Source organism: Bubalus kerabau, chromosome 3 (assembly GCF_029407905.1).
Source record: "Bubalus kerabau isolate K-KA32 ecotype Philippines breed swamp buffalo chromosome 3, PCC_UOA_SB_1v2, whole genome shotgun sequence".
Classification (NCBI taxonomy): Eukaryota; Metazoa; Chordata; class Mammalia; order Artiodactyla; family Bovidae; genus Bubalus; species Bubalus kerabau.
In genome coordinates, this window is record NC_073626.1 from 133,764,733 (window position 1) to 133,787,848 (window position 23,116).

The window sequence follows — 23,116 nt, forward strand, 5'->3', positions numbered from 1 at the left end:
CTCATGGCTTCCCATCTGCAACCTAATATACCTTTGTATTGATTAGGTCTTTATGTCCTTCAATGAAAGGACGTAGAAGACCTAAGTAACTTTAATAATTTTATGTGTAAAACTTTTTCACAACTTCTGTTAGATTGGTACCAAGGTGCTTTATGGTTTTTGTGGTCATCATGAGTGGAATCGTTTAACACATTTCTGATTGGTGTCTCTGGTATACAGAAATGGGATCGATTTTGTATTTGTTTATTGATGGGTTCTTGACCAAGTTCACATTACAACTAGTGTTTGCTATGGGAGCCTGGAGTCGGGTGGCTTTTCTAATAAAAGTGTGAAATAACTAACAGCCTATCATGGAAATGTCATAACTCACTTCAATTTAAAAATTCTGTATGACAATTTCAGAAGTAAGGGGAAGTGGTGATTATTGGTTGTTTAATGCATTCATGTATTCAGGCATCAAATGTTTGGGTGCCTAGTATGTCCTTGGCATGGTATTAGGTGCTGGGTAACAGTGAGCAGAGCAGGCGTGTTTCTGTTCTCATGGAATGTGAGGGGAGAGACACTGCGGAAGTGAACACAGATATTTATGGCATGTTTGTGAATTGTGATATTTGCTATGAAGGGAAAGGACAGGACACCGAGAATAAGAAAGATGGGGAGGGGAAACTTTGGCTTGGGGGCAGAGGGAGGGCCTGCCTTAGGAAGCAGGCATTCATGCAGCTGCCTGATGTGCGTCTCCAGGAAGAGAAGGATGGTGGAGTTTTCCAGGCAGTGAAGGTGGGCCCAGAAGCCCTGAGGTGTAGTCCTGCTTTAATAATAGATTGATGGAAATGTTAGTAATCAATGATTTAAAAAGTTTGACTTCTTAGTAAGTTATCATCATAGTAAGTCATCAGGAAGATCCCCTGGAGGAAGGCATGGCAACCCACTCCAGTACTGGAGTTCTGTTGCCTGGAGAATTCCATGGATAGAGGAGCCTGGGAGGCTCCATGGGGTCGTGAGGAGTCGGACACCACTGAGCGACTAACACACCCTCATCATCATAGTGGTATGTAATAGTGTTTAAGTTATGATGACATAAAAATGTTTATTTTTGGTCAGTGTATTCCCTTTCCTTCTCAAATGAAGCTGCCCAGGTAAAGAGAGCACTGCCTGTGTGATAGGGCTTGAATGGGGCTACTGCCCACCCCCAAGCCCCTGCTCCACCCCTTGAGCACTGCCGCTGCCCTGGTTCCTGGTGGCTGCTGGGCACACCAGTGTCCTGGGCTCTGCACTGTTGGACTGAGATTTGCTCTGTGGTCTGGAGAAGCCCTCTCTCTCCTCCTGGGAGGGCTCTTGAGCAGGGCCATCTTTGGCTGTTCCAAGGTCTAGGGTTTCTCTCTTCTATTTCCCTCTGGCCCCTTCTCTAGACACGCAGAGGGCTCTATTGTGACAGGGTGGGGTGGGGGTGGGGGACTCTGATCTGAGTCATGCACACTTGATTCCACCGCAGACTGCACACTTCAGTCGCAGCTTTTTGGTCTTTGAGGCTTTGTATCTGGGCCAAGTGTGTCAAGGTTTGGTTTTCTCTTACATGATGATGACCCTTACTCAGTGAGACAGTGCGGTTCAATTGTCATAGACTTTGCTTTGGGGAGGGTACTGGCTTTGAAACCTGACTCTTACGCTTAGCAGCCCCTGTCCACGTCCTGGGGCACATAGCTTAATCTGTCTCTGCCTCCATTTTCTCATCTGCAACATTTGGATAATAGTAGAGCCTTCTTCCTTGGGTTGTATTAAGAATTCAGTGAGTCAAAATGTGTATAGAATAGTGTCAGGCACAGAGCAAGTGCTTGGTATAAATGTTGGTTGCTACTCCTTAGTCTTTCCTGAAAATGGATTTCTGGGGTTCTTCCTCCCTTTCCCCCAGTAGATATTCAGATTTGTTTGACTCTAAGTGGTGCATATAATATATGATATGATATGGGTCTCTAGATACTCCTCTGAGAAATGTATAGGAAGAAAGATGACAAAGAAACCAAAATGTTCACAGTGATCATGTTTATTTAGTAGATTGGGATGGCTTACTTTACAACCCTATTTATTTTCCATGTTTTCTGTAATCTGGTTATGTTACCTCTGAACTAATAATAATACACAAAAATCTTATGAGAAAGATCAGGCTGCTGTTGCCCAATGATTCCCTCAAGTAGGGCAGAAGAGGGTGGGATGCCTGGGGTCTGCCTGTTTTGATTGCAGTTCACAGGTGGAGGAGTTTCCCATGTATGCTTATAGTTGCAGGAACACACCGTATTTAATAAAAGTCTTCAGCAGAAGTATCCCTAAAAGTTAGAAGACAGGGATGTGGGACCTTGTGAGGCTCTTCTGTCTTTGAGTGTTTCTTTTTCTGCCATCATTTTCCCTTTTTGTGTCTTGCTGCACTCCCTGAGCAGGCCTCTGGCCATCTGTTACTCTCTTTGGTCTCCTCTTACTCCCCTCCCTTTGAGAACCGCTCCTTTCAATGACCCCATCTTTCTCCTTTACTTGCTTGTCACGTGGAAATGATGCACACATTTCTACAATTCAAAGTAAAGACTAAATTTTATTATTTTTAATTGTAAAAATAAATGTAACTTTCACCCTCAAAAATCTAAATTAAGTTGCCTTTTATTTATTCATATCTAGAATTAATTAACTTCCTAGCTCACTAAAGGCTGGGGGAGTGGTCTATGTGCTGTGTGCTAAGTCACTTCAGTTGTGTCTGACTCTTTGTGACCCCATGGACTATAGCCCGTCAGGCTCCTCTGTCCATGGGATTCTCCAGGTGAGAATACTAGAGTGGGTTGCTGGGGGTGGTCTTTGATTTCCTAAATCAAAGCACTGAGAATCTTGGGGGACTTGGAAAATTGAGGGAGTGCTGAAGTTGAATTTTTTCTCTTTCCTTATTTTGCTTAGGGTTGTCTCCATGGCCACCATCTTGTTATGTCTCAGAATTTTTAAAGTTTTCCAAGCTGAAAGAGCAAAATTCTGGAAAATTATTGTTGTTCACTAGCTAAGTCGTGCCTAACTCTTTGTGATCCCATGGACTGCAGCACGCCAGGCTTCCTTGTCCTTCACTATCTCTCGGAGTTTGCTCGAACTCGTCCATTGAGTTGGTGATGCCATCCAACCATCTCATCCTCTGTCGCCCCCTTCTCCTCCTGCCCTCAGTCTTTCCCAGCATCAGGGTCTTTTCCAATGAGTCTGCTCTTTGTGTCAGGTGGCCAAGTACTGGAGCTTCAGTTTCAGCATCACTTCTTCCAATGAATATTCAGGGTTGATTTCCTTTAGGATTGACTGGTTTGATATCCTTGCTGTTCAAGGAACTCTCAAGAGTCTTCTCCAGCATCACAATTCAAAAACATCAGTTCTTTGGTGCTCAGCTTTCTTTATGGTCCAACTCGCACATCTGTACATGACTACTGGAAAAACCATAGCTTTGACTATATGGATTTTTGTTGGCAAAGTGATGTCTCTGCTTTTTAACGCTGTCTAGGTTTGTCACTGCTTTCCTTCCAAGGAGCAGGTGTCTTTGAATTTTGTGGCAGTAGTCCATCTGCAGTGATTTTGGAGCTTAAGAAAATAAAATTTTCTGGAAAATTGCCAAAATACATCTTTAGAAAGAGAACTTCGCCAAATTTGACACATTTCCTCAAAAGCCTGTTAATTTTAATTACTTTTTTAAAAAGTTCAGTGAGCTTTACAGTTTTTCTTTCATATGTCCCTTCTCAAATAATTGTGAGTGGAGAAATGGGCTTTTCTGCTAAGTTTGTTTTATCTACAGGAATTTATTTTTAAGCAGTGGCATGCTATGAATATCTCAAAATGATACTGATACGAATTTCAAAGGAAATGTGACAGCAATGTTGCCTGGTATCAGCAGAATAGCTATTTATTTGAGAAATATTGCTAATTTCAGTGATGTTTCACAGTCAAATATAAAATCTGGTTGAGGGGATATAAATAAAGGGATGCCTTCCTATACTTTACTCCACAGTTTGTGTAATGTTTTTCATCTCCAACCACAATGTCTGATTTGAACATAACATAAATATTGATGTGTGTTCTTTTTGGTAGAACTTCTGATATAAGGAAGTCTAGTTTACTTACGGTGAAATCTGGATCAATAGATTGGGTGTAAGGAATCCTCCTGCCAATGCAGGAGACCTGGGTTCCATCCCTGGTTTGGGAAGATTTCCTTAGCGAAGGGAATGGCTACCTATTTTCCAGTATTCTTTCCTGGAGAATTCCATAAACAGAGGAGCCTGGTGGGCTACAGTCCACCAGTGGGTCACAGAGAGTCAGACATGATTGAGCCACTAACACACATAACTGGGATTTAGTATTTACTTTTCAAAGGGATTCATCAGAGTGAAGTGAGTGAAGTCGCTCAGTCGTGTCCGACTCTTTGCGACCCCATAGACTGTAGCCTACCAGGCTCCTCTGTCCATGGGATTTTCCAGGCAATAGTACTTGTTTCTTTAAAAAGGAAACAACATATATGCTACTACTGAGTAAGGCAGCAGTTCTGAAAGGTCTGTATTATCCCTGACCCACTAAGCATGGACAAGATCTTATAGCTTGTCTGTTTCGCTTCATATACACCAATACGTCGAGGAAGAGAAATTTGTTGGATTTAGTTGACGCATGCCAAGGGGATGGCATGAGTTGTTTGAGAAATAGTGGTCAAACTGTCAGCCCAGCCTTAATATTTGCAATTTGTTGATAATTTAAAAACGAAACAGAAAAATGTAGGTAAAATGCAACAGGAAACTGTTTCCTATCTCATGGACTTTGGGATGAAAGGGTTGACAGCTTCTCCCCTTGAATGGGAAAGTGCCCCTTCCTTACCTGTTAGTCAGCAACCCTGTTGGACACTTGATACCAAGGGCTTCACCTTCTGTGATTCCACTCCAGCTCTGCACTTGCCCTCCTGGCAGCAGCGCCTGTGTGTTGATCTTCTCTTCCTAGAACAGTTAATAACCATGGCAGATGTTGGGAGCCCAGTTCCGCAGTCATGCAGCTGTTAATGTGTCCAGTTGGATTTCTTGAAAGAATTAATTTTTAGGATCTCACTCTGAGGGCTACAAGTAAAATAGGATTTAGAGGGAAACATAATTTCGTGGGAGTTTGCGTTGGATGTTGCAACAGATGTGACATGAAGGTAGCATGGCAGCTGAAGGGAGTTCTGTAGTAAAATTCCCATTTATCCTGAAACCAGGTGACTCAGAAGGTCCAAGATTACTAACAAACACTCACTTTTGGGTATTTTGTACTAAAAAAAAATCATCTTAAGAACATTACAGAAAGTTTAGAAAATGAAACTAAAAGAAGACTCTTCTTGAGCCAGCTAACTCTAAAATATCAACTATGACCATTTCTGAATATTCCTTTTCAAGCTTGCTATGTGTTTGTTTTGGAATGATTGCAATCATAGAGTTCATGTATTTTCTATATTACTACAGGTTTTGAAATAAATTTTATAGTTGTGTATTCTGTTGAGTACAATCATTTCTTGAAGCACCTCTTTTTTATTGGGCATTTGGGTTGCTTCTACCACTTTGCTGCTATAAAATAATAATAGTATGATGAACATTTTTGTACATTGATTCTTTTCTGTATTTTGGGTGATTTACTGATAGTAGCTGTTGAGAATGTGCTGATTGGGTCAATGATTGTGGTGAGTGTTCTGATGTACCCTTCTTTACTCAGTGGGGGGCTGTAGTGACTGGGTTGGAGAGGGCTGGGGAAGTGGGGGTCTGGGATGACTCCCAAGTTTCTAGCCTGTGTGACGTTGGGAATGGTTGGCACAGACAGGTTGAAAGTGGTGGGTTTCATTTGGGATGTGGGGCCTCCAGGCAGAGAGTGGGGTTTAACAGAGCCACGAAGTGCAGACACTAGGGCTCAGGGACAGACCAGGGACTGAGGTCTGGATGGAGGGACCATCAGCATCTAGGTGTGATCGAAGCTGTCACTTAGAGTAAAGAGGGAGGAAGAGAGAAGGTGGGTGATAGAAATCTGGGAGATGTTATTTTGTGACAGGTGGACAAAGGAGAAGAAGCTGCTGAGGAGAAGAAGGAGTGGTGGGGGTGGGAAGCGGACAGCCAGGAAGAAGTGGCCAGAGGGAAGCCAGGGCTGGAGAGAGGTTTTAGGAAGAAGTGTGGTGGGCAGCCAACAGGAAGGGTGGCAAAAGTCAAGGTCAAAGGTCGGGTATATCAGAAAGCTTGGCTGTGGAGGAAGAGAGAAGTAGGCAGTCTAACAAGGGGTTATAGAATGTCTTATTAATCTGCATGCAATGCTGGGACAAAATGCTATGACTGGGTGTTGTACACAGCAGAAATAAATTTTCTCACAGTTCTGCAGACTAGAAGTCCAAGATCAAGGAGTTGGCAGGTTTGGTTTCTTTGAGGCCTCTTTTGTTGAATTACAGATGGCCACCTTCCCACTGGACCTTGTACAGGCATCCCTCAGTCTGTGCTGGCTGTGTTCCTGTTACCTTATGAGGACACCAGTCATGTTGGGTTAGGGTCATTTTAACTTAATTGCCTGTTTAAAGGCCCCGTCTCCAAGTGTTGTTGTTGAGTCCCTCAGTCGTGTCTGACTTGTTTTGCAACCCCTTGATCTGCAGCCCGCCAGGCTCCTCTGTCCATGGAATTTTCTAGGCAAGAATATTGGAGTGGGTTCCCATTTCCTTCTCCAGAGATCTTCTTGACCCAGGGATAAAAAATGGTAAAGAGAGGTAAAGAATCCACTTGCAATGCAGGAGATGCAGGTTCAGTCCCTGGATGGGGAAAGATCCCCTGTCCCCGTACTCTCAGGTGCTGGGGGTTAGGGCTTCAGCATATGAATTTGGCATTGGGGTGAAGGCACAGTTCAGCTCCTACCAGGTGGATTCTAGACCTGCTGACACACTTGTTCTTTCTCCTTCCTCGTTGTCCCCCATCCTGCACACCGTTGACGCTCTGCTGCTCCTTGTCACCCTCACACGGAGCCGCACGAGTGTGGCTCTGGTGACCTTTGCTCTAGTCTCATCCTCACCTCCCCTGGTCCCTCGGTGTCCAGATTTTCTAGGATTTAGGTCTTGGCTGGCTTTATTCTCCTCCTGGAATCAAGTTCATTTATTTGTCTTCAACTCCTCCCAGCTCTAACTCAATCTCATAGAGCAAAGTGTTCATTCTCTCAGGTGTAAAGGTTGTGTCAGGTTAACCCTGTAGTAAATTTTATTTGATGATCAGACTAAATCATTCTGTAATTTTATCCTCATGGCTGCTCATTTCACAGTTAAAAAAAAAACTAAAACATAGTGGGAACATTGATTTAGTCAGGGTTCAGTCAAAATTTTTATGAGTTCCCCTCATATTTTAGAAATTAATGCTTTTTTTCCCCTCTAAAGTTTCGATTTGGATTCCTTTCCAGCCCCCTGCCCCCACCAAGAGCCCATGTCAGTTAAAATAAGACTTGAGTGGGTGACTATCCCAGTATGCCTGGGGGCAGAACTATTTGGGTAGATATGGTATTACTGCCTTTTTTCTCCAGATGTGGGTTTTTCTCTTTTTGAATTAAAAGTATATAGAAGTTTAGGTTGTCCTACTAGATGCAGAGGAGGGAGGCTTTCCATGCATGGTGCTGGTGAACGAGTTGGGGTTGAACTGTGAGGATATGTTATTTCACATGGTTGGTCACTTTGGGGTGTCTGTATATGTGTTTACATAGTGTTTCTCTCAGTAGTCTATTGAAATATATCAGCATGATTTCTACATAAAAGTTCATATTTTTGTTGAAAAGGCTATCAGATTTCTCAAAGGAGATAAATTATGGGTAGGTTTGCTGTTTGGCTACCTAAAATAGAAGCACCCAGATTTTTCTGGGCAAGCTTGAGAAGAACATTTATCTCTGTCGACAGTTTTAAAAGAAGTATATAATTTTAAAGTATGAAACTCAAATTTAGTTTTTAATAGTAACTTCTGTGTTTTTTCTTTCTATCTTTGAGAGGCAGGTTATTGGAAAGACATGTGACCTTGTACTCTTGACTCTATGTCTGGTTGTGGGTTTGAAGTGTTATTTTTGTGCTTTCTTAAATGACTTAAGCACTTCTGACTGTACATTTGGGACAGAATAAATATGGTAGTTGGATATGGTTTTGAAAAGCCAACTAGATTTTTAGCCTGGTAATATGATAGTACTGTTCATTCTTATAACTGTCTAGGCTCATAGCTTTAAAAAACTCTTTAAGCTCCTAGTGACCTCCAGATTGGCTGGATTAGTTGGTGCTCTTTTCCTTTGTAAAATATATCAGCTGATGCCCGTAACACAGTAAATGCCCAAAGTTGGAGGGCCATCCTATAGTGTGCTCTTGAGCTTCTCTTCCTACCAGTCTATGCTTATCTGGACTCAGTTGTGTTTATTTCAAGCCTATTTATGCCAGCTTTACTTACTATTATAGTTAATATAATGATTTTAAAATGTATGCAAAAAGAACTGTTTCTATGAAAATTCCTTTGATTATTTTATAAGCCACCTAATAAGAATAAGTTTCTAAAAGTGATTACAGCTGATTTAGGAGTAGCTGAAGTAACTAAAGGATTTGCTGTCGTTTAGTTGCTCAGTCATGTCTGACTCTTTGTGACCCTGTGGACTGAACCCTCCAGGCTCCTCTATCCATAAGATGTCCCATGCAAGAATACTGGAGTGGATTGCCATTTCCTTCTCCAGGGGATCTTCCTGACCCAGGGATTGAACCCGTGTCTTGCTTGGCAGGCAGATTCCTTACTACTGAGCCACCAGGGAATCCCAAAGGATTTGGGAGATCATAAAATAAAAGTGTTCCCATTAAAACTGCCAGTTATTTAGCATAAGTAGATTAATTTGTGATTATGTAAACCTCAGAATCTTAGTGACTCAAATAATCACACTCACAGTGGGTGGGCCATTATAGGTGAGGTGGGAGGTCTGCCCATGTTGCCCTGGTCCTCAGTCCAGGGTGCAGTGTGAAGGAGCTGTACCCTCTGAAACGCTGCTTATCCCTGTGGCAGAGGAAGGGCAAGTGTGAAACCTTCTTAGCTATACACCTGAATTTAGCAACCCCGTAGAGGAGAGAAGTGAGCATTTGTCAGGAATACTGCAGTCCACCCCACATTGCATCCCAGGTGTCTTTATAGCCTCACCTTTCTTTGAAGAAATTAGACCTGGAAAGTGATGCCATGGAGAATGTTTTACAAGAGACCACTGGGGACTACAGTCAATGGACATAGACTCAGAAAGCCTCAACACTACAGAAAAAGATTGGAAAATAAATATATATCTTTATAGGGTTTATTCAAAATAATAGGTTTTCGGGGACTTCCCTGGCGGTCCCCTGGTTAAGACTCTGTGCTTCCACTGCAGGCGACTCGGGTTTGCTCCCTTTTTGAGGAACTAAGATCCCACATGCCGCTGCTAAGACCTGGTGCAATTAAATACATATATTAAAAAATAATATTAATAGGCTTTGGTATATATCATTTACTTATGACTTCCAACCTTAACTGACCTTTTAAAAAAACCAACCAGCCAAACTTAAACATTAGGATGAAAAAGGATGTGAGTCTTAAATCCTCCTCTCTCTCTTGTGCCTTCCTATTAAGTTAGTTTCCCACCGCTTATGATAGATTTGTCTGTTATTTCTCTTACACTTACCTTCTTGTTTCATTTCCATTAGTTCTACCCTAGTTCTTATTCCTGACTTCTAGATTCATGCCCCAGCTGAATTTCCTGCTGCTAGCTTGTATGGTGCATTTATGCAAGTAGAAAAAGGTGTCCTTTAGGGCAATCACAGCCCCTCAGGAGCGTGACTTGATGTCAGTCCCCACATTACCCCTTGGCTGGCCCATTTTTATGCAGTGCATGAACTGAACACTGCACAGAGCAATCCCATTTCCTGCTTCTTCTCACTCCCCCAATGAATTCAGATTATTTCCTGATCAAATGTCAAATTTTTGTTGTCTCCATGTCTGCTCAAAAATTTTTGATGACTTCCCATCATCTATAATGGCTGTCCTCAACTTCATTTTCCATCTGACTATCACCAGTGACTGTCAGTCACACTTGTTGCCCTCTGGATGCGCTGATACCAGTAATGACTGCAAGAGGCAGGCTGTGTGATGCGTCCCTCTCCTCTCCCGCCCATTTCCACCCCCTCAGCTCACACTCTCAGCCTTGCCCCAGCTCACCTTTCCTTCCAGCTTCATGGCCCAACAGGACATGAAATCAGCTGTCTTCTGCTGCCGTTCTGTCTAGACACCATCTTCTGAATAGGTTTTGTACCTCTTGTTTTAAGTTCTTCTCTTTTTAATCACATCCTGAGTGCTCAGTTGCTTCAGTCGTGTCTGATTCTTTGAGACCCTGTGGACTGTATCTTACTAGGCTCCTCTGCCCATGGGGATTCTCCAGGCAAGAATACTGGAGTGGGTTGCCATGCCCTCCTCCAGGGGATCATCCTGACCCAGGGATCGAACCTGCATCTCTTAATGTCTGCTGCATTGGCAGGTGGGTTCTTTACCACTAGCGCCACCTGGGAAGCCCTTAATCACATCCTAGTAATCGTATCCTGCTGCTGCTGCTGCTAAGTTGCTTCAGTTGTGTCCGACTCTGTGCGACCCCATAGACGGCAGCCCACCAGGCTCCTCCGTCCTGGGATTCTCCAGAAAAGAACACTGGAGTGGATTACCATATCCTACTCATTCTCAAAAAGGATCCTCATGGTCAGGTTTCACCTCTTCAGCCATCCTTCTGTGATTCTCCTAGACCATGAAAATAGTTCACCTTTGAACATAGATGGTAGTCTCTATATTCTTTTTATAGTGAATTATCAGCCCTATGTGAGCACTTGTGTTTTGTTTTTAAATTTTATTTTGATGTGGACCATATTTAAAGTCTTTGTTGAATTTGTTACAATTTTGTTTCTGTTTTATGTTTTTTTGGCTTCCCGGCCTTGCAAGCTATGTGGGTTCTTAGCTCTGCCTACTAGGGGTTGAGCCTGCCTGGCATTGGAAGGCAAAGTCTTAACCACTGGGCAGCCAGGGAAATCCCTGAACACTTGTTTTATTAGTCACATTGCTCCTAAGCATTTTTTTCACCCACCTAGTTTGCTAATGACAGGGAAACAGTTTAAGGGTCTCTCATTCCTTGTTCTTCCAGTGCCTTTGCATCCTAGGGGCACAGGTCAGAACAGGAGGCTGTGATTGGAGGAGAGTCCAGCCTGGTTAATCATATAATTCAGTTCTGGATGGAAGCTGAGGCTGTGTCTTCCTAGCCACAGGATATTGACCTACTTTCCCCCTCTTATCTGTTTGCAAAATATTTGTTGTACTTAGTGTGTTTTCCCTGTCACAACGAATGTTTGTCTCTCCCTTTCATATGAACTGAATGCTAAAGTGCTAGTTAAATTGGTGGAAAAAACAATGGAGAAGAAAAGTTGGTAAGCAGTTTTAATTTCTAAACTCGGATGTCATAATTATGTCATTTAAAGAGAACTCTGTAGTTTTTCGATCTACCTGCCTACCTACTTACCTAGTGAGAGACGTGATTAAGGATAGAGTGTAAATTTAAAGGTGTTTAGGCCTTTGAGTTGATGCTTTACAATATTAAAATATGGTAGTTTGAAAATCTTTTTTTCATAAACTACTTGTAGCAGGAAATGAACTTTTCTTATTTGGCCATATACAATGTAGTTCACTGTTAAATATTTATATCTTACCAAAACTTCCCTTGGGAAAATTTACTGTATAGTTCTATACCTGGTCAAACTGTTTAGCAGTTGATTTTTCTATAGCTTTACAGGTTGAGACCATGCTGTATTCAAGGGAAAAAATAAGTGTGCATGTCTTAAAGGGCATTTTTATGTATGTATACTTTTGTAAATATATGAAATAATTGCTGCTTCCTAAGAATTTTGGGAAATGAAAAGAACTGTTATTACAATTTAGTTACCATTTATCAATTTAAATTTAGTAAACATAAATTTTGTTAGACAATTTAATTTGTGACTTAAAAAGAGTTATTTAGCTATGGGATGCCTTGTAAATTGCTCTGCTATATTGTATATCTTTCTGTTTCTTCCTAAATGCTTTATAATGTGTTTAGAGATACAGAAAAGTTGGTGCATTTGGTTTTAAATTCAGTAATGCTTCCAAAATGAGCAAAACTAGAAAAAAGTTATTCCAGAAAATACTTCCAAATTCTAATCTGATTGCTAATTTTAGTCAATTTAGGTGAAGTAACCCCAGTGCAATTTAGCTATTTTCTTTAAAAATTCTTTTTCAGTGACAAAGTCATTTTGCCTTCTCAATTTACATATCAGTGTCATTTTGGTAACATGTTAGCTGTTTTTGTTTGATCAGTTCTCAACTAATAAACATTCATGAAGCCCTAACGTAAATGTATAAACATCTCTGTCTTTGATTACATAGTGTGGATATGTAACTATCCACTAAAGTGGTTTAGTAGATAACTGCTTGAGGAAGCTTCTGAATTTTTATTATTCCAAAAATACTTTTTCTTAACCACAAGCACAGAGACATTACTGAAGATGTACTGTTGAGTGATGCATATTTTTCTTTTACTATGGTTTCTTTTTCTTATTAGAGTATAGTTGGGTTTATATGAATTTCTTAATTTGTAATTTTAGATCCCTTTTTTGCTTTCATAACTGGATACATTTGTTAAAACAACCAGTGCCATTTTGCAGCTAAGCGTGTAGTTGTAAACAGAGAACACAGTCACATGTGTCCCGATGCCTTTCCTGATGGTGATCCTGTGATTTTGTGCATTTCCTTCTGTGCTGTGTGTGGTTATTCCCTTAATATATATTTTTTTTTTTTCTGTTTTTTGGCTGGTGAGGTCAGAACAAAGAGAGCTGCGTTCCTTTATGTCTGAGTAAGTGACATTGGGAAAGTTTTCTGTGGCCTGGCATTTTTGGTTTCTCACATTCTTTGTAATCAGGCCTGTGATTGCTTACCCCGAAATGAAGGAAGTCAGTCTTTCCCAGTTGAGCTATTCTTGCTGAGTCAGTAATGATGGAAGCCGGAACAAGACCTTAGGAGACGATGTGTTCGACCCCTTTGTGGGGAGGCTGAGGCTCAACATTGCCAGTGTGCTGGGTCTCCCTGCACTACTGCAGAACTCGGGGGGTTCTTTCTGAGCCACTGTGGTGTTCATTCCAACCTCTGGTCTGTTGCAGAATGCAACAGCTGATGTTTCCCGGAGAGATACTTTCCTTCCTTACCGCAGAGAGTGCACGAAATTCAGTACCTTTCCCTCCATTGTCACTGAAAAGAGCCTGGATGATGCAAGGAGCCTTTTTTAAGGAAAGTAGTTTTGCTTTGGTGTACCCTAGGCTATTTCATGTGAATGTCGTTGTTCAGCCAGGTGTCTTCAGAAATTGACATAGAGGGACCCCCAAACTGCTGGGTACAAGGAACCCTACATGTGTGGCTCCCAGGTGCAAATCACCATACTTTGAACTATAAGGGAACAGCTTGAGTGCTTGGATGGTCTGGTCAAGCATACAGAGAACAGAGAAGGACTCCAAACCTTGTAAGCAAGGGGAGGGGCTGAGGACAGGAGAACTTGGTGTGGATATTAGCGTGTGGGACAAGACTGAGACCCTCTGATTAACGAGCCAGTTCATTTGGAAGGAAAGTTGGATTTCCCCTGGTGGCTGTGTTCTGTTTAATAACCACTGGTTGTATTTGGGGTCTGTGCACCAGCCAGGAACTAATCAGAGCTGTCAGGTGTGCCAGTTACATGTGAGCCCTTTTACGTTCACCTGGGGGTTCCAGGGCGTCAGGTTTGCCAATCTAAACACGTTGGACTTCTTGGAAATTTTTTTAATCCGTCACGAGGGAACGGATTGAGAGGCCTATTGGTTATAATTTGCAGGTCCCAGTGCAGCTGAGTTTGTGTTTCTGACTATTAACAGTGGTTTATAGTTTTTGGCTCCTTTGTCCCTCAGGAACTCATAGGCCTTTTCAGACATTAGCTCATGAGTTCTCATAACGTCCAATGTGAGTGGGACAGCACGACCATAGGTTCCCCCTAAAGTCAGGACGGCTTGTCTTCCATTCCCGACGGGTGCTGCGCTGGGGAAGCGGGTGGAAAAGAGGCATGGGGGTGGTTTTCAGACCCAGTCTTAGGGGTGGGTGGCATTCTCTGAAGGCACCCTGCCCTTTGGCAGTTGTTCCTGCCATGACTCTGCAGAACTTCCTCCGGGAAGTGATGGTGGAGACAGTGCTGTCGGCTGCGTGCTTCCTCGGGGTACTGACCTCCATGGGATGTCCACTGCACATGAGGCAATGCTCAAGGTTATTTACATGGACACACCAGCCAGGAGACCTCAGGGCCAAGCAGGGGAGCTCTTCAGGTTAGCAGAAATAGGCACTAGGGAGGGAGAGAACTGGCATCTGGTGATAGCCTCTTGGGAGTCGGGCTTTGCTTTCTCAAAAGAGAAAGTAGACTGGATGTTGTCATCCCTGAATTTTTAGATCAGAACTCGAATTCCAGAGATGAATTTCCTTGGATGCAAGCTTGGGTCAGTGATTCAAAGCCTGTGATGTTCCACGTTGGGTGGATCAAAAGTGAATTCTCAGTCATGGTAAACTCTTGCTACTGAACTTGTGAAAAGTTACTCTTTCCCAAGTCAAGCTTCTCTAAGAACTGTGGAGTATTCTGAAGTTTGATGACTTAGGAATTAGAGTGAAGGATGTGTGTGTAATATAATGAGTATGAAAGCCCATACTCTTAGACCCATTAGGAAAGCTTCCTCTTCACGCTGGCTCTTCCAGAAACCAAATATGCAACATCTCCTGGGTCCATTTCTATCTCTGGTAAAATAAGGATTTGCCTGGGATGCTAAGAAATTTTGCTCATACATCAGAAGAGGTAGTCTGTAGTTTGTAATCCAGAACTTTCAATGTTGTCATAGCAGCCAGTTATTTTTGATTCAAAAGTCTTTTCTACTTAGTCTTGATAATACAATTCATCATTTCCTTAGAAAAAAACTTTTTTTTAACCTATCACATTATAAATTATAAAGTTCTGTCTAGATGCTATCTTTCAAATCCTTAATAACTGGACCATGCCTGGGGTTGAGGGTAGCCCAGCCCCTGGCTGACGGCTTTGGTGTAGCAAGCCCAGCCTTTCTATACCCAGACAGAAACAAACCTGACGTTGCCACTGAGTGGTTCCTGGCCCATCTCTGCCTGTTCAGAGGTACCCTCCAGGGTGTGGACTCTTACATATCCAGAAAGTTGCATCAATTGCCTTTTGCGTTAACAGAGCTTTTTAAGATCTGAGTCTGGCTTTGTGATTTATGGGCTTCTATATGGTTTTAGGTGTTTGTTTTCATTCCCAGTTCAAATCTATTCCATTTTATCATTGCCTGATAACTTAATGTCCTTTTTATTATCCGTAGTTGGAGCTCAAGACAACAGTTATTGTATGGAAACTGCCCGGTAGTTAGGCCTGTTTCTTTCCTAAATCGAAGATGCTAACAAAAGCCTTCCTACTAGCAGTCTATTAAATATCCTTAACAAAACGCTTTAGAGAAAGATGGATAAAACCTCAGTGTGTAGTGGCTTTAACAGTGGAAAACAGGATTGGAAAATCAGATAACTATGTGAAGTAAAGCCATGAATCGGCATACCATATACTATAAGCTTCTCTAAGGAAGTGTGTTGATAGGAATGAAAATTGGCATCATTTGAGCCTTTTCATAAATGCATGTCGTGGCCCATTTTCTTAGACTTGGGGGAGCCCTGCATAGCACCCTGTGTGGCCCACCAGCCTCTTCTCCTTTAAGAAACACTCTGCTTGAGTAAATTGTCCTAAAGAATGCAGTTTTCATTCCATTTGCCCTTAACTTCATAAATACTGAGAAAGTGTTTTGACCTTCAGTTTCTAACCCAGGTCTTTCTTATTCTTGGTGAACCTCATGAGGCTCTCTGATAAGAAGGGTAGAGATAATGGAACCAGCCCTGGAAGGAACAATGGGCCGAGTCACTCCCAGGTGCGTCCATCTACCTATTCTGCACACCAGCGCCTTGTGCACCATCCCTTGGCCAGGCAGCGGGGGTCTTCACACGTGGGGAGCTCAGGCTTTCTCCAGAGGCCGGAGGAGACCAGCAAGCTGACAGTTGTGCTGGATGTGTAGGGCTTGCTCAGAGCACACCTTTTGGGGAAGGGCTGCTCATACCGGTTTAAGTCAGGGAGGATTTATTTAAGACAAGCAGCTCAGCTGATCCTGTGGAGCAAAGGCCTACAGCTAGAACCACTTTTCCGTCTGTCCCAGGAGGTCCTTCATGTGAGGTTTGCCTTAAGGGGTTGAGAGACTTGGTCAAGGAGCAGTGAGAACGAGGAGGAAGGCTGGAGTCCAATTGTGGAGTCATGTCAGCTCTGATGAGGAATTTTTTTTTTTATATTTGATAAAATATACATAACGTATCATGGCCATTTTAACCTTTTTAAGTGTGCAGTTCAATGGCACAGAGTATATTTACATTGTTGTGTAACTATCAGCACCATTGGTCATCTTCCCAAAGTGAAACCTTGTGCTGGTTAAACAGCAACTTCCCTTTCCCTCCCTCAGCCCCTGGTAACCACCGTCCTAGTTTCTGTCTTTATGAATTTGACTGCTCTAGGACCTCATATAAGTGGAGTCATACAGTACTGACTTACTTCAGTTGGTCAGATGGTAAAGAATCTGCCTGCAATGCGGGAGATCCAGGTTTGATCCCTGGGACAGGAAGATCCCCCCCCTGCAGAAGGGAATGTCAACCCACTCTAGTATTCTTGGGGCTTCCCTGGTGGCTCAGATGGTAAAGAGTCTGCCTGCAATGTGGGAGAACTCTGCAGTGTGGGAGACCTTGGTTCAATCCCTGGGCCAGGAAGATTTCCTGGAGGAGGAAATGGCAACCCACTCCAGGGTTCTTGTCTGGAGAGTTCCATGGACCCAGAAGCCTGGCGGGCTACCGTCCATGGGTTCACAGAGTGGGACAGGAATGAGTGGCTAACACTTTCACTATTTCACTTAGCATGATGTCCTCAGGTTTCATCTGTGCTATAGCATGTGTCAGAATTTGCTTTTTTTCTTAAGGCTGAATAATATCCCATTGTTTGTGTGTCACATTTTGTTTTGTGAATAATGCTGCTTTGAACATGAACGTTGGAGTCCCTCCTTTCAAATTCTAAAGTAGAATTGCTGGGTCATATGGTAGTTCTCTGATCTTTTTGAGCATCTCCTAAGGAATTTGAATATTAAGATGCTGAAGAGTTTTTGGGAGATTTACAGCAGGGCTTACCTGATCAGTGAAGAAAATGCCAACCCATTCTAGTATTCTTGCCTGGAGAATTCCATGGACAGAGGAGCCTGGTGGGCTACAGTCCATGGGGTCATAAAGAGTAGGATACAACTGAGCGACTTTCACTTACCTCATCAAACTGTGATTTTGAAGGGCAACTTGGGTGGTGTGGCGCATGGGTCGGGGGACGAGGGGGCCTGGCAGAGGCATTGGTGAAGACAACTTAGGAGGTTGCTGCCTTCAGGGTGAGAAATGATGAAGCCTGAACTGGGGCAGTCCCAGTGGGGAAGGGTGGGAAGGGATGGAGCAGGAGTGATTAAGCTGATATAATCAAGGTGATACATTGTATGGGGAGTTAGAGACAGGGAGAGGCCAAGGGTGAGAAACTAGATTAACTGTGACTGTGGAATTTAGGGAGAGTAAGATGGTTTTGTTTTTGTTTCTGGTCTTGTGGTATGTGATGGTAGAATAGATGTGGATGTGTACCAATATGTTAGAAACAGCCAAGTGGTAGAGATGATTGGTGGGCAGGTAGTTGATACTGTGGGTTGCTAATTTGGGGGTGGGGAGATGGTAAAGAGGGGCTTGCTTGGTGGGTCAGAGGGTAAAGAATCTGCCTGCAGTGTATGAGACCTGAGTTCAGTTCCTGGGTTGGTAAGATCCCCTGGAGAAGGGAATGGCTACCCACTCCAGTATTCTTGCCTGGAGAATTCCGTGGACAGAGGAGCCCGGTGGGCTACAGTCGATGGAGTTGCAAAGAGTCAGCCATGATTGAGTGACTAAGCATACACACAGAAGGTAAAGAACAGAGGGGCAGATGGCCATACAATTTGGCTGAATTTTAAAGTGTTGGATATTACTGGTGTAGCTCCAGAGTTTCATAGCTCCCATGAATCTATTTCACATTCCTACCTGAGGCAGAAATACTTACATAGATCAATTTATAAAGCCAGAAATGATGGCCATTTCATTGGTTATAAAAATCAGGTTTTCTAGGGATTCTAATGGATCCAGAAGGATTTAAACTAAAGCTTGAGGCTGTTGGATTTGGCTTATATTCTTTTTGCTCATCTACATTTTCTGATTTCTTTTTTCCTCTAGTGAACTTGTGTTGCTTTTAATCATTAAGATAGTCATTTGAAATTTCAAAAGTTACCTATTTTTTGTCTCAATTCTCTTACTAGACTGTGAGCTCCTGGGGAGTGTATGGGACAAGGAAGCGCCATGATTATTGTGTGTCCTTAGCACTTAACACAATGCTAGGGACCAACAGGGCTGAATAGCATAAGTGGTGGTTGAACCGAATTGAATGGAAATTTAATCAGACTTTTCTCAAAGATGAGGTTGGTGCTATTTTGAAAGATCCAGGAAGGAAGTTTCAGGTTTTTTTTAGTCACTTAACCCATTATATTAGGTACTGAACCACGTCTTACAGACTTGGCCTCTCTTTTGCCTTTGTTTTGCTATCAGGATTTGCTGAGTCTTATTTTATTCATGAAATCTTGCCACATTGGCTTTGTTTTCTTAGTTAAATGTGTTTCTCATGTTATCCTTAAAAGCATTAGCGATGTCTTTGGGAGCCAAATAGCTCAATTCTGTTTCCTGTCCTTTGTTGATAGTATTGTGCTTTTAGAGGAATGGATCAAAGTGGCTTGAAGCCACAGTCATTATTTTGCCTTCTGGTCGGCTGGGAGGGAACCACCCAACCCAGGATGGCAGCTGTGAGAATGTGCACTATTGAACAACTCAGTTGTCAACCATAAATTTGCACACTTGTTTTCCTTTTGTGTTTGTCTGAATGCCTGCCATGTGCCAGAGGCTGTGCACTGTGCCTTTGGGGAAATAAAGATGAATAAGGGTGACTCGTGACACCATGGAGCTGATTCTCCAGAAAAGGGGCTATAAAGCATACAAGACTACGGCACAAGGAGGTTAATGAGGGGAACTCGAGTCAAATAACAGTGGTTACTATGGTAAGAAGACTCCCCAAAGGCTCTGCTTCTGATGTATATTATAATAGATGTATTCAGATGTCCTCATTTACAATTACCAGAGCAGTAGATAACCTGCTTTCATTAAGTTTTCCTGCAAGTGGCTTTTATGGCTATGCTTAAGAAATTCCTTCACATTTTAAAACTTATTTATTATTTAATCATTTACTTATTTATTTTTGGCCATACTGGGACACTCGCAGGATCTTCCCTGGTGGCTCAGATGGTAAAGCATCTGCCTGCAATGTGGGAGACCCGGGTTTGATTCCTGGGTCGGGAAGATCCCCTGGAGAAGGAAATGGCAATCCACTCCAGCACTCTTGCTTGGAAAATCCCATGGACGGAGGAGCCTGATAGGCTACAGTCCATGGGGTCACAAAGAGTCAGACACAACTGAGCGACTTCACTTTCACTTTCACTTTCATACTGGGACACTCGCAGGATCTTAGTTTGCCCACAAGGGATTGAACCCGGGCCATGGTAGTGAAAGTGTCATTAAGAGTCCTAACCACTGGACTGCCAGGAAATTTCCATTATTTACTATTTTTTTAAGTTGAATGGCTCAGAGGGTAAAGAAACTGCCTGCAATGCGGGAGAACCAGGTTGATCACCGGGTGGGAAGATCCCCTGAAGAATGGAATGGCAACCCTCTGTAGTATTCTTGCCTGGAGGAATCCTTGGACAGAGGAGCCTGATTGATGACAGTCCATGGGGTTGCAAAGAGTCAGACACGACTGAATGACAAAACACTTTTTTTTCATAGTTGATTTACAATTTTGTGTTAGTTTCTGGTGTGCAAACAATTCAGTTTTATATGTACTCTTTTTCATATTCTTTTCCATTATGGTTTATTACAGGATATTGAATATAATTTCCTGTACCACACAGTAGGACCTTGTTGTGTATCTGTTTTATGTAATCGTAGCTTGTAGTCCAAGGTTTCTTCAAATTTAAAATTGTGTTCATAAATTAATGTTAATCCTTGTTAACCATTGCCCTGCTCAGCTCTGATTTGAGAATGTTCTTTCAGATTCTACAGTAAAACTGTTTCAACTTAAAAATACACATTTGTTCTCATCTGTGGCATCCTGAGGCTTTTGAGTAACGTGGGAGACCAACAGATAATATATTTCAGCTTAAAATACATCTCCTATTTAGTCATTAAATTACCAATTACTTTGGAATAACTTTTCAGTGTTGCTGTTTTGATGTCAATAGTAGAACGGCCATGCTCTTCATAAGGATCTACTGTCTGGTTTGGCCATGTGTCTGTGGGGCTGTTGGCTTGGGGAATGCTGGTCTTGACATCCCCAGGCATAGACATTAACGTGGTAGGTGACTTGTAATTTAAGGTTGGGGCTGGGTAGACTACTCATATATAAATGTTAAGTTATAGATGGCATTTTAAGATGCTGTAGGATGTTTATGTTTCATTCTTTTGGATTTTGAGGGATTTTTGAAATGATGCTTTTCAGATTTAAATGGTATTTTTATGCTGCAAAAGATGCCAGTAAATGAATTGATATACACTGCAATATAGGTAGTAAGTTTTTGAGATGAGAGTAAGTAGGGGAAGGAATGCTTTGATCATGTATTTTGTTTTTCTTGGATGGACAAACAGGTGAAAAGAGCTTGTGCGGCCATGAAGTCACCTGTTATCAGTTGGTGAGCTGCTGGCTGGGCTAAACCAGTGCCCTTAGGTGGAGGTCCTGCCTCCAGGTTCCCCAGTGGTCCTCTAAAGGCTCCACCAGTTGTTGTATTTTGTGGATTGCTTTCTCCAAGGTTGGGAGAAAAAGTTTGGTTTCACATAATATTGAAGATCAAACAGTGGTTTAATACTTATATTGGGCACAGTACTTAGTGTTCAAGTCAGTCAAGGATCTTGGTTGGGTGCAATGCAGAAAGGATGTAGGAACTCACAGAATTGCTGAAAGGTCAGAGGACCAGGAAGGATATAGGCTTAGAAGGTAGGCAGGAACCTCCGAAAGACTGGGGGACTGGGCAGCGGGATCCATAGCAGAAGCCAGGGGATGGGAACCACCTGGTCTTCATGCTGCTGCTGTCATGCAGTGAGTAATGAGTATAACCACCAGCTGTCATCATGTCCCGGGACTCCTGGTCACAGGAAGGTGTGATTGGCTGTGTATAAGCCATGTTCGGCCTTCCCAGGTCGCTCAGTGGGTAGAGTCTGCCTGCAATACAGGAGATGTAGGAAACTGGTTTGATCCCTGGATCAGGAAGGTCCTCTGGAGGAGCGCATGGCAATCCACTCCAGTATTCTTGCCTGGAGAATCTCATGGACAGAGGAGCCTGGCGGGCTACAGTCCATAGTGTTTCAAAGAGTTGAACATGACTGAAGTGACTTAGCATGCACGCACGCACGCATGCAGGCCACGTTCTTTGGGGGTGGAGAAAGCATGTCTGTCTCCTTCGAATTCTGTAGTGAGAATTGGGCATTACTTCTCACTAGTTACTTGTCATAAGGTAACTTGGACTCCCTGAAAGGGGGAAAAAAGTAAAAGTGTGATAGTTGTCTGACTGTTTGTGACCCCATGGACTGAAGAATAGACCCTAGGGACTAGCCCACTGGGCTCCTCTGGCTGTGTCCTGGAGAATCCAGGCAAGAATACTGGAGTGAGTTGCCATTCTTTTCTCCAGGGGATCTTCTTGACCCAGAGATTGAACCTGGGTCTCCTGTATTGCAGGCGGATTCTTTACTGGAATAGGATTGTATACAGGATAGTGTCTCCATTAAAAAAAAAAAAAGGCGAATGTCTCCTCTGGCTTATCTTGTGGCTGCCCAGAACTCACATATGCCTTTCTTTCCATACTTCGGCTTAAGAAAATAAAATGCTCCAGCCAGCATCATGCCAGAGAAGGCAATGGCACCCCACTCCAGTACTCTTGCCTGGAAAATCCCATGGATGGAGGAGCCTGGTAGGCTGCAGTCCATGGGGTTGCTAGGAGTCGGACACGACTGAGCGACTTCACTTTCACTTTTCACTTGCATGCATTGGAGAAGGAAATGGCAACCCACTCCAGTGTTCTTGCCTGGAGAATCCCAGGGACGGGGGAGCCTGGTGGGCTGCCGTCTATGGGGTCACACAGAGTCGGACACCACTGAAGCGACTTAGCAGCAGCAGCAGCAGCATCATTCAGCTCTTCCCTGTGAGGCTGAAAACATAGCTGCCCCTCCACAGAGGGTATCAAGAAGATCTCTTTTGTCCGTTGTCTTCTGTGGCTCCATCTAAAGTGGAGTGTAGGGGATGATGGCTTTGTCATGTTTTAACAGTTCTTGTTTTTAGTTTGTTTTATGAGTTGGAGGTCTTGGTGTTGATTGTCTTAAGAATTAAGTACTTGTCACTGTCAGCCAGACTCCCTTAAAAATGTTATTGGCTTTCAAGGTTTACTGCTTCCATCGACTAATAAAAAACAGTACAAGCATGCTAAGTCGCTTCAGTCTTGTCCAATTCTTTGCGACCCCCTGGATTGTAGCCCACCAGGGGATCTTCCCGACCCAGGGATCAAACCCCTGTCTCTTACATTTCCTGCATTAGCAGGCAGGTTCTTTACTGCTAGTGCCACCTAGGAAGCCCCAATAAAAATCAGACAGACTACCAACCCCTAAGGTTTTGAACCTAGAACCCGATCTGAGAACTTGTCTCTGGGTAGTTGGACCTGGCCTTAGCTCTTGGTGAATGGAATCCACCTGGGAATAGTTAAGAAGCTTAAGAAGCAGTAGTGTGGGTGATAATTCCCCTGCATTCCATCTTC

The 23,116-nt window shown here is 43.0% G+C and overlaps 1 protein-coding gene and 1 long non-coding RNA gene across 10 annotated transcripts in view; one reads left to right on the top strand and one right to left on the bottom strand.

Annotated features, from left to right (window-relative positions):
* MYO1B (myosin IB) overlaps window positions 1-23,116 on the top strand; it is a 201,848-nt gene that overhangs the window by 8,359 nt on the left and 170,373 nt on the right. For 4 of the 9 annotated variants that reach the window (XM_055572956.1, XM_055572958.1, XM_055572957.1 and 1 more), the window contains exon 1: window positions 15,991-16,060. The exons of 1 other annotated variant lie outside the window; for it this stretch is intronic. Coding sequence is in view for 2 of the 8 variants with exons in the window: in XM_055572961.1 (XP_055428936.1) it covers window positions 10,755-10,757 (3 nt within the window). In the remaining 6 variants the exon portion in view is untranslated. Of the gene's footprint in view, window positions 1-10,518; window positions 10,543-10,599; window positions 10,834-11,430; window positions 11,474-15,990; window positions 16,061-23,116 lie in introns of those variants that run through there. 4 more of the 9 variants (XM_055572963.1, XM_055572965.1, XM_055572961.1 and 1 more) reach the window with 4 other exon arrangements.
* On the bottom strand, window positions 9,313-10,496 carry LOC129646573 (uncharacterized). The gene is made up of 2 exons (XR_008712034.1): window positions 10,227-10,496; window positions 9,313-9,460 (listed from the first exon to the last, which is right to left on the bottom strand). It is a non-coding gene; the product is annotated as an uncharacterized LOC129646573 (long non-coding RNA).